The 12,718-nt window shown below is 34.1% G+C and overlaps 1 protein-coding gene across 3 annotated transcripts in view; it reads right to left on the bottom strand.

Annotated features, from left to right (window-relative positions):
* Window positions 1-947: 947 nt before the first annotated feature.
* LOC121411220 overlaps window positions 948-12,718 on the bottom strand; it is a 30,342-nt gene continuing 18,571 nt past the window's right edge. For all 3 annotated transcript variants that reach the window (XM_041603807.1, XM_041603809.1, XM_041603808.1), the window contains 3 exons: window positions 8,014-9,405; window positions 6,134-6,368; window positions 948-3,946 (listed from right to left, as the gene is read on the bottom strand). In XM_041603807.1, the coding sequence (XP_041459741.1) occupies window positions 3,633-3,946; window positions 6,134-6,368; window positions 8,014-9,405 (1,941 nt within the window). In that variant the 3' untranslated portion in view covers window positions 948-3,632. The remainder of the gene's footprint in view (window positions 3,947-6,133; window positions 6,369-8,013; window positions 9,406-12,718) is intronic.

Below are 12,718 nucleotides of genomic sequence, written 5' to 3'. Positions count from 1 at the left end.
CTCACACATGTTTTATATCAAACCCAGCGTCAAATTATTTTGACTAAACTACATATAGTCTCGATTTAACTCTATATTACAATTTATCCGTTTTTGATGCACAGATAGAATCAATAAAGACTCGGGAAAGATATTGGTTAAGAATTTCACTCGAAATATGAAAAACTTCCCCTGGAGACTTACTAGTAAATGAAAATATTTGGGAGGCCATGCCTATTAAAAATCAGCTGTTTATGTAGTAGTCATAATAGTCAATATCGAATTAACAAGAAAGACAACAATAATTGTTTGATAATTTTTTCTCACTTATATTGCATCCTTCTTCTTTGCCACACAGTCAAGTATTATATGGAATTATCATTTTGAAATTTTACAACTTCAGACTAAAAAATGAAATACAGGGAAGACTTGTATCAAACTAGCATCATAAGGATGCCTGTTCACAAATAATCCAATGGAGATGAAGTTGAAAATGTGCATTTTGGTTAAAGTTATTTGATCATTTCAAGGATTCATTGATTAGAAATATCATTACAATAAAATTTCAGCTGCAGCATGCATGGCTATAGAGTTGATAATACACTACTCAATACATCTACTGAAGACACGAGGGAACACTATGATTGAAGAATGCATTGCTTAAAAAGAATAGTTAACTGAGGTGTTTCCTCCAAGATGGATTGTTGATATCATTTTCTTGCATACTCAAATTAAATTATTTCAATTTTCAAATTGGTATCCGTTTGGGTCTATCATCACTTTTAAATAGACTATGCACTTAATAGATGAACTGTTAATGAACCAATATTTCAGTTGACAAAGTAAAAAATAATAGGTAGACAAGTGGAAATTAGACCCAATGGGCATTGACTAAAATGAGAAAGGGGATTACACTAGGCGCAGTGTAGACTAAGCCAAAATAATTTTTAAAAAATTGAAACACCACACTGGTTTAGCAAAATATGTAATTAGACAATCTGAGAAACAGACCAACTCAACTGCTTACATGTACGTACAGACCAAGTGAATACACCGGTAAACCTTTTATAATAGTTCATCTACTGATCAAAATCAAAGTTTTCATGGAAGATACATTTCAATGACAATGTTACCACAATAGCCTACTTACTCTCATGCAAGTGGGTCATTTGATGACCACACTGCAAAGACAAAGACAGATGGATTCTTTGTGATCATTATGCATGAATGATTTGATTGTTATAAGACAAGGTAATCACACAGATGAATTCTTGATCATCATACCACATGAATAATTTGATTTTTACAAAACAAGGTAATCAATCACACTCTCCTCTTTTATAAGTAAATAAAGTAAAAAGTAATTGGAAAGTGTAGATGTGCAACCTGTTAAACTGTCAAAGAATAAAGAGTACCCTTATAAATGAAAACATGACATAAAAGGATATGGTGATGACAGTAAATGATAGAATACAAATTTTTCATAATGTCAAACTCTGGTGAAAGATAATATAGAAACATGGCTATGCCACCTGTCAAGGATGTCTTTCATGCATAATACTGAATACCATCTTATATGAACTGATAACAAATATATACACCAGCAAACAACTCTACATATGCTTTGTTTTTGTTTTCTATTTCAGGAACTTGATTAACAATGGCAACAATCAAAACTGAATTTTAGAGCAAGAGTCTACCATTATAGTTTGTCACTCCTACAATACATCTAAACTTTGCGAAAAACCATTGTATTGTACATTGCTATATAGTTGTTACTTAAAGATATAATACGAAACTACATGCATGCCAACTATTGCAATAATTGTTTGAAAATACATTTGGCAGTGGAGGATACATTGAAAATGAAAGTTGTGCTTTCTTGGTTCAAAAGGGACTAGCAAAATGTTAATTCTATTTCAGAACAGGGGCTCCTTCCTGTTAAAGTTGATATTCAACAACAAAATACAATTTCAAAATGTGTGAAAATAACAACCACAATTGTGATAAATGTCATTCCTTTGCCTTGATCCTGATAGATTGGTTAACCCAATCACAGTGTCATAAACTCTGTAGGGATTTTATCATATCCAGGGTGCAATTAATGAGCACACTGATACATACACAAACTTGGTGACAAGCGGTATACTGAAAGGATTTTGAACTTAAATGACTCATGATTAGATACAGATTACATGGCAAAAGAAAACCAGCATCATTGACATGATAAATGCAAAGAATGAAAAGCATATCTACCAGTATCCAATACTGGGTTACAGGATGTGAAATGTCAACCTTGGACTCAATTTTGAGGGGTCCTCTGGACTGAAACTTACATCAAGCACAACAATGAAATAACTGAAATCAGATGAAAAACAAGCTATGGTAATTAAAGGCTTAAATTGTCATATTTAACATTCCATAGAGGCATATTATCATGAATTTGTAAGATGTCATGTCCCTATTCTGTATTTGTATCATGTGAAATAACTATTAAAAGTTGTCTAGAAAAATAATTGACACTCCATGGTTTTAGAAATAATCATCTTTGCTATAAACTCTTTGCAATGACATATATCTTTGTTAACACATTAATGAAGGATTCATGATATGAGATACAAAAGGAAAATTTGGGATGTGAAATCATGAGCTTAAAAATTGCATATGATAAGCATATAATTGCATCATTAAGAGAATTCAAAACTTGCCAGTGTCATAATGATTCTTCATATTCTAATCTGATTTGGATGAAATTTTTAGTTTTGAATTTGTTTATTTGTAAACTCATCTATGATTAGGCCAGAGTACCTCTTTCAGCATGGTGCTTCAGTACCTTTGACACGGCTTATGTAACTTCCAATAAATCAATAAATAAATAAACAAATAATAAGTGACAAAATAACAGCATCCAATCCATTATACATGTACAAGTATATATACATGATGCTTTGCCTGTTTTATGCAGTGGACATATTGTATGGAGGTTATTTAAAAAAAATGCATTATCAAATACAATTACAGCTTGTGTACATACAAGAAATAGAACGAATATAGAATAATGCCACACATGTACTGTATACCAGTTATCCATTTTATTGTAGGATATCTACATGTATTAAGCCTTTTATCAATTCCTTAAACAATACCTATCATCTCGGATCGTAACATTTAGAAGTTGATATTAAAACATGATAATTCATTATTTCTATTTTTTTTGCAAAAGCTTCCTGTTCCAACATCCATTTATCAACACTTTGGAAATCAACAAAAAATGCCACTGGAATCTCGGACAGAAAATTCTGACACGGCTCCAGCTTTTCCACAACAAAAAAAAAACCATGAACTCCAAATTCTTCTTGGACTCAAATAAACAATACATCTATAAACCTGCTAATATCAAACAATCTTACCAATGGTCAATTATATTTCATCTTGCAATTTACCGACTATTACAACACTTACCTAGATAAAAGTTTTCATATCGCATCATACATCTGCAATAAACTGCATGTAGTAACTTTCACAAGATTTTAATCCTCTCGGACATGTCATAAATATGAAGTATTTTGATGTCACAAATATCAATTAACTTTTTTTATGAATTTAAACTATGGCTAAGTGTACAATTAACACATACAACAGAAATGATTTTCCTATGAAAAATCAAACATAAAATGCAAGAATCCGACTGAAATACCAGATACAATTAGAAGCACTGCCGTGGAAGCCACAACCCTCCACACTACACCCTGGAGATAGCGCATACCCCAATCATGCACATAACCAGGATTACGACGGGACGCAAGGAAGTCCACCTGATTACGGTTGTTCTGATACCCCATACGATACCAAGGAGGAAGGTTGGAATTGCCTGGCAAAGGGAAGGAGCGATTCAGGGTACGACGTTCCATCTGATGCCGGATATCAAATTGGCGTGGGAACAGCTGCTTTACAGCAGATGTCAGTTCTGTGTGCAGGACATGAATAAAAACATCTGATCAATTACATGCATACTTCTGTACAGTCTCATTCAAGTTTTATCAGAAAATTGTACATTCTTCACATAAAAATGTCATAAGCCAAATATTAATCATAAATTTTTTCTGATAGTTAAACACTTTTCCGTACACATTCAATAGAACTGTGTTTGACATACAGAACCATTTTAACACTATACGAACATAACGCTACGGTCACAAATACCGAACGTGCACCGTACTGAAAACTGAAAATTGTTTGTATGTCGATCATAAAGGTATTTCTGACTGTAGCATTACACCTACCTATGCACAAACATATCTCTAAACTGATCAAGTACCGACTGACTCTGACTCAAACATTCTTGTGTGCAATGCAGTCAATTTGATATCATTTTGGAAATTCCATTGCCTTTATAATACAGCCACCAAAATTGCTTTTAAAGGACAAGTCATCCACAACAAATAGTTCATTTGAATAAATAAAGAAAAATCCAACAAGCATAACACTGAAAATTTCATGGATGTGAAATAAGAAATTTATGACATTTTCAAAGGTCAAGTCCACCCCAGAAAAATGTTTTAAAGTTTGGCATATTTTTCTCAAAACAGTTATATCAAGGAGATATCACCTATAAGAGGTTATATCTCCTTGGTTATATGCACAACTCAGTGATATGCAAATGCGAGAATCTATGATGTCCATCACTCATTATTTCTTTTGTTTTTTATTGTTTGAATTATACAATATTTCAATTTGTAAAGAATTAACAATAATGTGAAATTTGACTGAACTACATAATGTAAAACAATGTTAATTCCACAAGTTCAGGGAGGAATAAAGCTCGATTTCAAATGACATGGGTGATAAAATCGGAATAATTCATATTTCAGGTAATAAAATACAAAAGAAATAGTGAGTGCATGATGTCATCAGTCCCCTCATTTGCATACTGGCCAGGATGTGCATATAACTGTGGTGTCAAATTAAGCGAAACTTTAAAATGTCATAACTTTCTTAGTTTACATCCGATTTTGATGAAATTTTCAGTGTTATGATTGTTGGATTTTTCTCTTTCTATTCAAAACAACTTTTTGTCGGGGTGGACTTGTCCTTTTAGTTTCGCTTACCGTAATTTTGCAGTACATTTATATGCACATCCTAGCCGCCATGTAAATTAGGGAAACGATGCGTCATCACACGCTTATTCTTTAGCATTTTATTATATGAAATATGATATATTCTAATTCACTCCTCTCTGTCTTATGAAACAAAATCTATTCATCAATGAACATGTTGAATAATCATGGTTTAAACACTTTTTATTTTGGTCAAGTTGGTCCTTATTGTTAAATCTGTAAAAATTGAAATATTGTATAATTCAAACAATAAAAAACAAAGAAAAGGTTAGTGAGGGACATCAATGACTCTCATTTACATAACCCTGAGTTGTGCACATAACATTTGTGTGAAAAATAAGCATGTCTTTAAAACGCCTTAATTTAAAGGTCAAATTTTAAGCGTTATGCTTGTTTGATTTCTCTCAATTGATTAAAAAAATCAGCATTTTTATGGGGGGGACTTTACCTTTAACAACCATTCATAATCACTTTGATAGTGTCATAGTGAGACATTATAACCCACAACATGAAATATGAAACATGCAATGTAATCTAGGGAGTGCTTCATAAAAGGGCTTGTTGGACGTTTTGTCTGACAAGTCCTGCTTTATACCACAGTTTAAGTTACCATAGGAACAGTGCCTCTCAGCCAATCAGAATCAAGGAAAGCTGTCAGATCGGACAACTTGTCAAACAACAATGTCATGAAAACGCTCCCCAGGAAAGAGTTGTGTTTAGATACAACTAAAGAAATCAAGCGCATGTCTTGGATTGTCTTCATTGAAAAGGGAGAACACCAGCTGCGTTACCTCAAAGCAGCTCAAAACCAGAAAAAATCTCAATGTGGACTTTGATCTATAGTATAGAGATCGGATTTTGAATTTTGAGCTGATAAATGACCGAGAATCTCAGTTGACTCTGAATTAGGACCCAAGAAAAGGGTCATTAATCAAGCGTAAAATCAAGCATGAAGGCCAGCGGAAAGTCCTACCATAAGAATACAAATAGCTTAATATGACACACTATCCTGCTCACAAATACTGACTGATACTCACGATCATGAATCTTCACATTCCTAATGGTGGTTCGGCAGAGCGGACAGGGAGTGACCACAGGGTGAAAGCGTGCCACCTGGCGAAGGCAAGGCTCACAGAAGATATGTTCGCAAGGAAAGCAAGTGTGGGGTTGGTAGTAGATATCCAAACATACAGAGCATGTAGTGACCTCCCGAAGTGAGCTACCTGCACATCGTGGTCCAAGCAGTGAATACAGACCTGCTGCACTGATATCCTAATTCAAAATATATGAGGCCAATGATAATTTAAGGTATGAAATAGATTAAAATGAAAAAAAATCAATGCAAAAGAAAATGTCCCTACATAATTGAAAAAATATTATAAAACAGTGTAAATGTATTTTAGATTAGAATGTAAAAAATCAAGGAGACAACTTACCAAATCAAACAACAACTATAAAAACCTTAACTTAAACTACATGTATCACTGAAGGTGATTAATACCCCATCTTTACCCAAAGACCTATGTGTGAGCAAAATATCATGAGAATTGGTTAAAATCTGATGGAGTACTTAGTTCAAATTTTGACATGTAATATATTGTTACCAAGGCAACATGATTTCCGACACATGCAAATATATGACCTGCACATCTTTACCTCAAAACCAATGTGTGAGCAAAATTTCATGAGAATTGGTTACAAACTGATAAAGCAGTTTTGAACTCAAATATTTTACCTAATTCGGGGCATATGATATCTTGTTACCACTGGCAACACATTTTCTGACACACACAAAATAGGTATCTTGCACATCTTTACCTCAAACCAATGTGTGAGCCAAATTTCATGAGAATTGGTTGAAAATTGATGAAGAAATTCAAACCACAATTTTTTTACAAAAATTAATGCCGTATATGTCGTTACCATGGCTAAATGATTTCTGACACACTGTACATCTTTACATCAATACCGATTAACGTGCCAAATTTCATGAGCGTTGGTTAAAAACTGAGGAAGTAGTTCGAAGCGCAAGATTTGCAACTGACCCAAGGATTGCCCGACCGACAATTCCTATGTACCTCTTCAAACTTTGTTTGGCGGGGGTATAAACTAAAGGGTCAGAAAAGTATTTTGAATTGGTAGTTCTCTACACTCAAAGTGACCGTCATAAAGCTGTTTGCAAGTTACAAATACCTTTACACACAACTTGAACCCTGTCATGTGCAAAATGGTCTTGCATGTACATGCAGCTGACTCAGCACCTGAAAACATGTTTCAGCCATGGGTAACTGTACAGCGCATCCAAAAAAGGGAAACTCGTCTTTAGCGTAAGATAGCTCACTAATTTCGATCATAAAATAAACATTAATAACAAGAATGGAATCTCTTCTTTGATTTGAGACAAAATACTTAATACTGCATTGTGAACACAATGTGGAGTAAAAGCAATAAATTCTGATGCATACCAGAAAAGATTTGTACAGAAACTCACAGACAACAAAAGATTATGCTAATGAACCATCCCTTTCTTACGCAAGGTTGTAGCATCCTGAACATATCTTGACCCACTTTTCTGCGCAACTTGCTTATTTATTCATATCATATTTGGTATCAAAATGAAGAGGCAAAGTGGAATTCTATGATAATGTTATTTCGTTTGGGTATGTTTAAAAAATAACTGGGAGCTCTGTTTTCCCTTTTGTGGGATGCACTGTACATAAAGCTTTTAAGAAATGCCACCTTGATCTTTACCACCTTCATACATGTTTGTCTATTAGATATAATTGTAGTGTTTCCTTGCATTTTTTAGGAAAATATTTTTGCAATCTAATATTGAGAACTTTAATAGCCAATGTTCAAAATATTGAGATTAAATTGCTTTGATGAACAATGAGATATTGATTTAAGTATTTTTTACCTGAATTGCTGATTCTTCTTCAGCCCCAAGTGTTTGTCTTTCCAACCACCTCTCATACCTCCTCTGTTTCCTTCTCTCTTTCTTTTTCCTGTTTCTTTCCCTTCTCTGTTCTCTAGGACTCCTCTGCCCGACACCGATTGGTGCACTCTCCCTTTGATGATCTACTACCAAGGTATCCTCATCATCATCCGAGTCTCTTACAGTAAGCCCTTGGGAAACAAAAGGGGCATCTCTCGCTGTTGGTGTAGTTCGGTCATCTTGTTCTGCAGATGGTAGGACTGGTGAGTAAAGACTTGGTGGTGAACTACCAGAAGTAAGACTTCTGGTCCTTTCTGAAGAAAATGTACTGCTAATGAGCGGCCTAAGGAATGCTGGACTGTTCTTGAATATGTTGGCAGAAATATCAGGAGACCTGGAGTGAGAAACTACTGTAGAAATAGAACTGCTACTTGGAGACGACAGATTAATGTGATAATGTACCCTTTCCTCGTGGTGATCATCGTCATCTTCAGGCTCATCTGAATGGTTATCATATTGCAAATTGTGTCTTTGGTTTGGATTTATTGTTGGACTAAGAATATCATTAGATGTACTTGGTAGAGAGGATGTAAAGCTTTGTTGAGCCACTCTTTTTTTTAGTCTGTTTGTGCCAGCAACATGGGCAATACTGTTGTCTTTGGGTGAATCACTTCTTGCCTGCCCAATTTCTATTCCAAATGGCACACACTTATCAATCGGGACAGTTCCCCTGTTTATCCTATGACGAACACTATCAAGATCACCTGACTGCAAATTAAGACTGCATTGCTGTGATCCTGAACTAGATCTCACGATTCTACGATTACCGGTAGATATGGAACATTGATGGGATTGCTCTGCTGGCACACTTGTTGTTGTGCTGCTGATGACATTATGTCTCTGTGTCTGTTCCAAAGGTTGGGATACAGACACAGGTCTTTGGTAGTTTGCTGAGATGGGAAGGTTGGACAGAGAATCCTCATCTGATGCTGAGGAGAATGTTTCTGGCAAGAATTGTCTTGAGGTCTGGTCAGTTAGTAGAGGCAAGACAGGTGCTGAAGTGACAGGGACGGGTGGATCAATATCTGATGGATGCGGCAGATTCTCTGCTCCAGCTACTGATGCTTCTGGCTGTGCAGAAGAGGTTGGTTCATCAGGGTCATTACTCTCATTTACATCTCTTGTGTTTTGAGGCATTGGACGGATCCTGGCAACAATAGGTGATGAAGACTCACAATCAACACGACTTCTCATTACATGAATGCGAGACACTTTTTTACTGCTGATGGTCACCTTGTAGGGTGTGACAAAATCAAAAGCACCAAGGCGACCATGACATTTAGGGCATGACAGCTTTCCCTTCTTCCATTGAAACTGTAGGGAGCAAGAAGAAAAGAAAGTTAAAATTTGGAAAGATTGAGATGCATTTTAAAAGAAGTATCCAATACATATTTTACAAGCAAATCAACAACTAAAAATACCACAGCTATGGTTAAAGTTTAGTATGACATTGATCAATATTTTTTTAATTATTCAGGTACGGTACTCAGAAGAGTGAAGTGATATTTTACTTGCAATGCTGCATTAGACATACAGATGAATGTACAGTGTGTGCAACAAGAAATGTTTTCACAGGGAATTCCCCATTTTCACATATTTTCTGTTTGGTGTTATTGGCCTCTACATTGGCCGAGAAGATAGAGCCCAAGAGAACTACAGCTGCCAAAAATCCTGCTAAAAATGATTTGCTACTCATCTGAGAGAAGAGTACTAGTCTGTGTAACCTTTAGATGATACATGTATGTCATAAAGTATATGTACACAAATCAATTCATAGTTGTTCACCAATATCTCTGTAAAATTGATACTATTTAGTTTAAACTCCTCTTTTCATCTAATATTAATAGTATCATTCTCCATCACTTAACATTGCTTTTTTTAACTTCAATAATTCCTTGTTGATAATTTAAGCAAATGGATTGAGCTTTAAAGTAAGTCCCTAGGTTTTTTTTATTCAGAAAAAAGCTTCAAAGTGTTAAGAATGATTTCACAAAGCTTTATCTGCAAATTCCAGTGTGTGTATGTATGTAATGGAAACTTACAGGTAGCCACTGTATACAATTGCATTAATCATGTATATTTTGTACATCACCAAAAAGCATGGAATTGTTGTGTAAAACATTGATCACAGATTTTGCATGTAAAAAAACCCCAGAAAATTGACCTTCTTTTTACAAAGTTGAGAAAAGAAATACCGGGTAAAAAAAATTGAAGAAAAATAATACCATTGGAATAAAAAAGCTTGTGAGAAAACAGAAAAATCAACAAATCAACAAAAGTTTGAGAAAAATTTGATAATATGAGCTTTTGAAGTTTATATGTAATACATGCAGTTCATTATCATGATGTTGATCCTCCCATTGGCAATGCACAAAAAAAAATGTGTGATAACACATGTGAACAACTTTGCCAAATTATATGGTATATATTTCACTTAAACTGCCCTTTTTATCAAATCTATCAGTAGATAATGCATTATTTCTATAGGAGGGCATGTAATATAGATATTCAAAGAATACATTGTGGATATTTGTATCACCATAAGAAAGAGCAAAAAGAGACAATTTGGGGGTACATGTATTTTATAGTCCATCAGAGGGAGAGTTGTTCACATGTGACATCACACGTACATATATTTCCCACATTGTCAATGAGAGGATCTCCATAGCATTTCTGATTTAGTGATTGTAATATTCAAATGCTCATAACTTTCTCATTATTTGTCTGACTTATTTTTCTTTGATCTTATTCTTTGATTTTTCTGTTTCCACACAAGCCCACTTGTTCCAAAGGTTTCATTCCCCTGTAATACATGTATGTAAAATAGTGTAAGAGTACAGTGCATGAATAATTTATCGAAACTGGAAACTTCAAACTAAATGAAGCATATCATAGCTTGGAATCTCTTCTCTTTTTGGTGCAACTTATCATAAATAAAACCAACTTTAAAGAAAGGGAACAAAAAAAATTAATTTGGCCGACTGTGCAATAGTTTTGAAGAGTAAATTATATTTTCTGTCCTTTCACATCCCAATCAGGATCATTGAGCGAAGCACAAGGTATGACTTTAAACTACGGAATGTTTACATGTCCATAAATATATCACAAATCAACTCAATGCACATTCTGTAGCAATAGCATAATAAAAAACAAAAGCTGATTTTCAACAAAAACAGTGAGGAAATCTGACAGGCAATCTTTGAAAACAAGAAAATAGTAAAGTCATTGAAATTTAAGTCTGATCATTTTTTTAAGCAACATAACTTTCTACAGAAATTCCAACAGAGTTGGCAATTTTCTTTGATTGATTACACTCGAAGAGAGTGCCAAATTACTTTGTTGATATTAATTACAAAATTGTTTGACTCTCTTAAAATTGTTTATTCTCATTCACTTGTGAAGTCATAGAGTTGCACCAATTATCTACTACTTAGCTTTGCAATATGCCACACAATATGTTTTTTAATTTGATTACAGTACTTTTAAAAATATTGACAGAATATAATAACTTGTTTTTTCTGGGAAGCAATATCTTCTTTTTCAATAATGATTATATTTAAAGGTCAAGTCCACCTCAGAAAAATGTTGATTTGAATCAATAGAGAAAAATCAGACAAGCACAATGCTGAAAATTTCATCAGCATCGGATGTAAAATAAGGAAGTTATGACATTTCAAAGTTTCGCTTATTTTCAACAAAATAGTTATATGAACGAGCCAGTTACATCCAAATGAGAGTCGATGATGTCACTCACTCACTATTTCCTTTGTTTTTTTATTGTTTGAATTATACAATATTTCAATTTTTACGAATTTGACGATTAGGACCTCCTTGCCTGAAGCACAAAATGTTAAAATAGAGCGTGATCGGTTCATCACGGACAGACATTTGATAGATTTTGAAAGTTTTGAAGGCTTGTAACAAATTAGGAATAAGATGAACAAGGTTCCTTTGTGTTTTGTAGTGAAGGGTAGGACAAAGTATGCTGAATGATGAAAAAAGTTTGTTGCCATGGTTACCTACAAACATAGGTATCCACTAAATGTGCCATATCACGGACGGACATGATAGAAATGTGGTTTTTAGAATTTTTGTACATTTTTATTGTTTCTATCTAAACAGCTTAACATGGACCAATAATTGTTAATGCAACTAAGACTCGGGTATGTTAGCTTCTATGTTCAGCAAATTGAATTCTTAACCAATATCAAAGTTCTGAGAGAATTGCAAATATTTTCCATCACGGACGGACTTCTCGGACGGACATCACGGACGGACACAATCAAAATACATTGGAAGTACCCTGTAAAAAGTTCTTAATACTTTCTTGGGGGAACAAATGCTATTGTATTGATGATTTGTACATATCTTATTATTATCAAACATTATTAGTTGCACAATCGAGTTGCTACAACTTCAATCAAGTTGCTGCAACTTGATTTAAGATGTATAGCAACTTGTTTTCTATGCTAGACGCACAGTATAATCCAGACATATGATTGCTCTAAACACAGTTCTTGTCAAATTAAGAATATTGTCTTTTTAAATTGTAGAATACTAGGTTCCAAATCAACAGCTAGTTGATCAATGATCATGTTGATACAAGTATTTTTATGATCTTGATGAT

The sequence above is a fragment of the Lytechinus variegatus genome, chromosome 3, assembly GCF_018143015.1.
Source record: "Lytechinus variegatus isolate NC3 chromosome 3, Lvar_3.0, whole genome shotgun sequence".
In the NCBI taxonomy this organism is placed as follows: Eukaryota; Metazoa; Echinodermata; class Echinoidea; order Temnopleuroida; family Toxopneustidae; genus Lytechinus; species Lytechinus variegatus.
The sequence above is the reverse complement of the archived record's forward strand: the minus strand, read 5'-3'. Positions and strand labels throughout refer to the sequence as shown.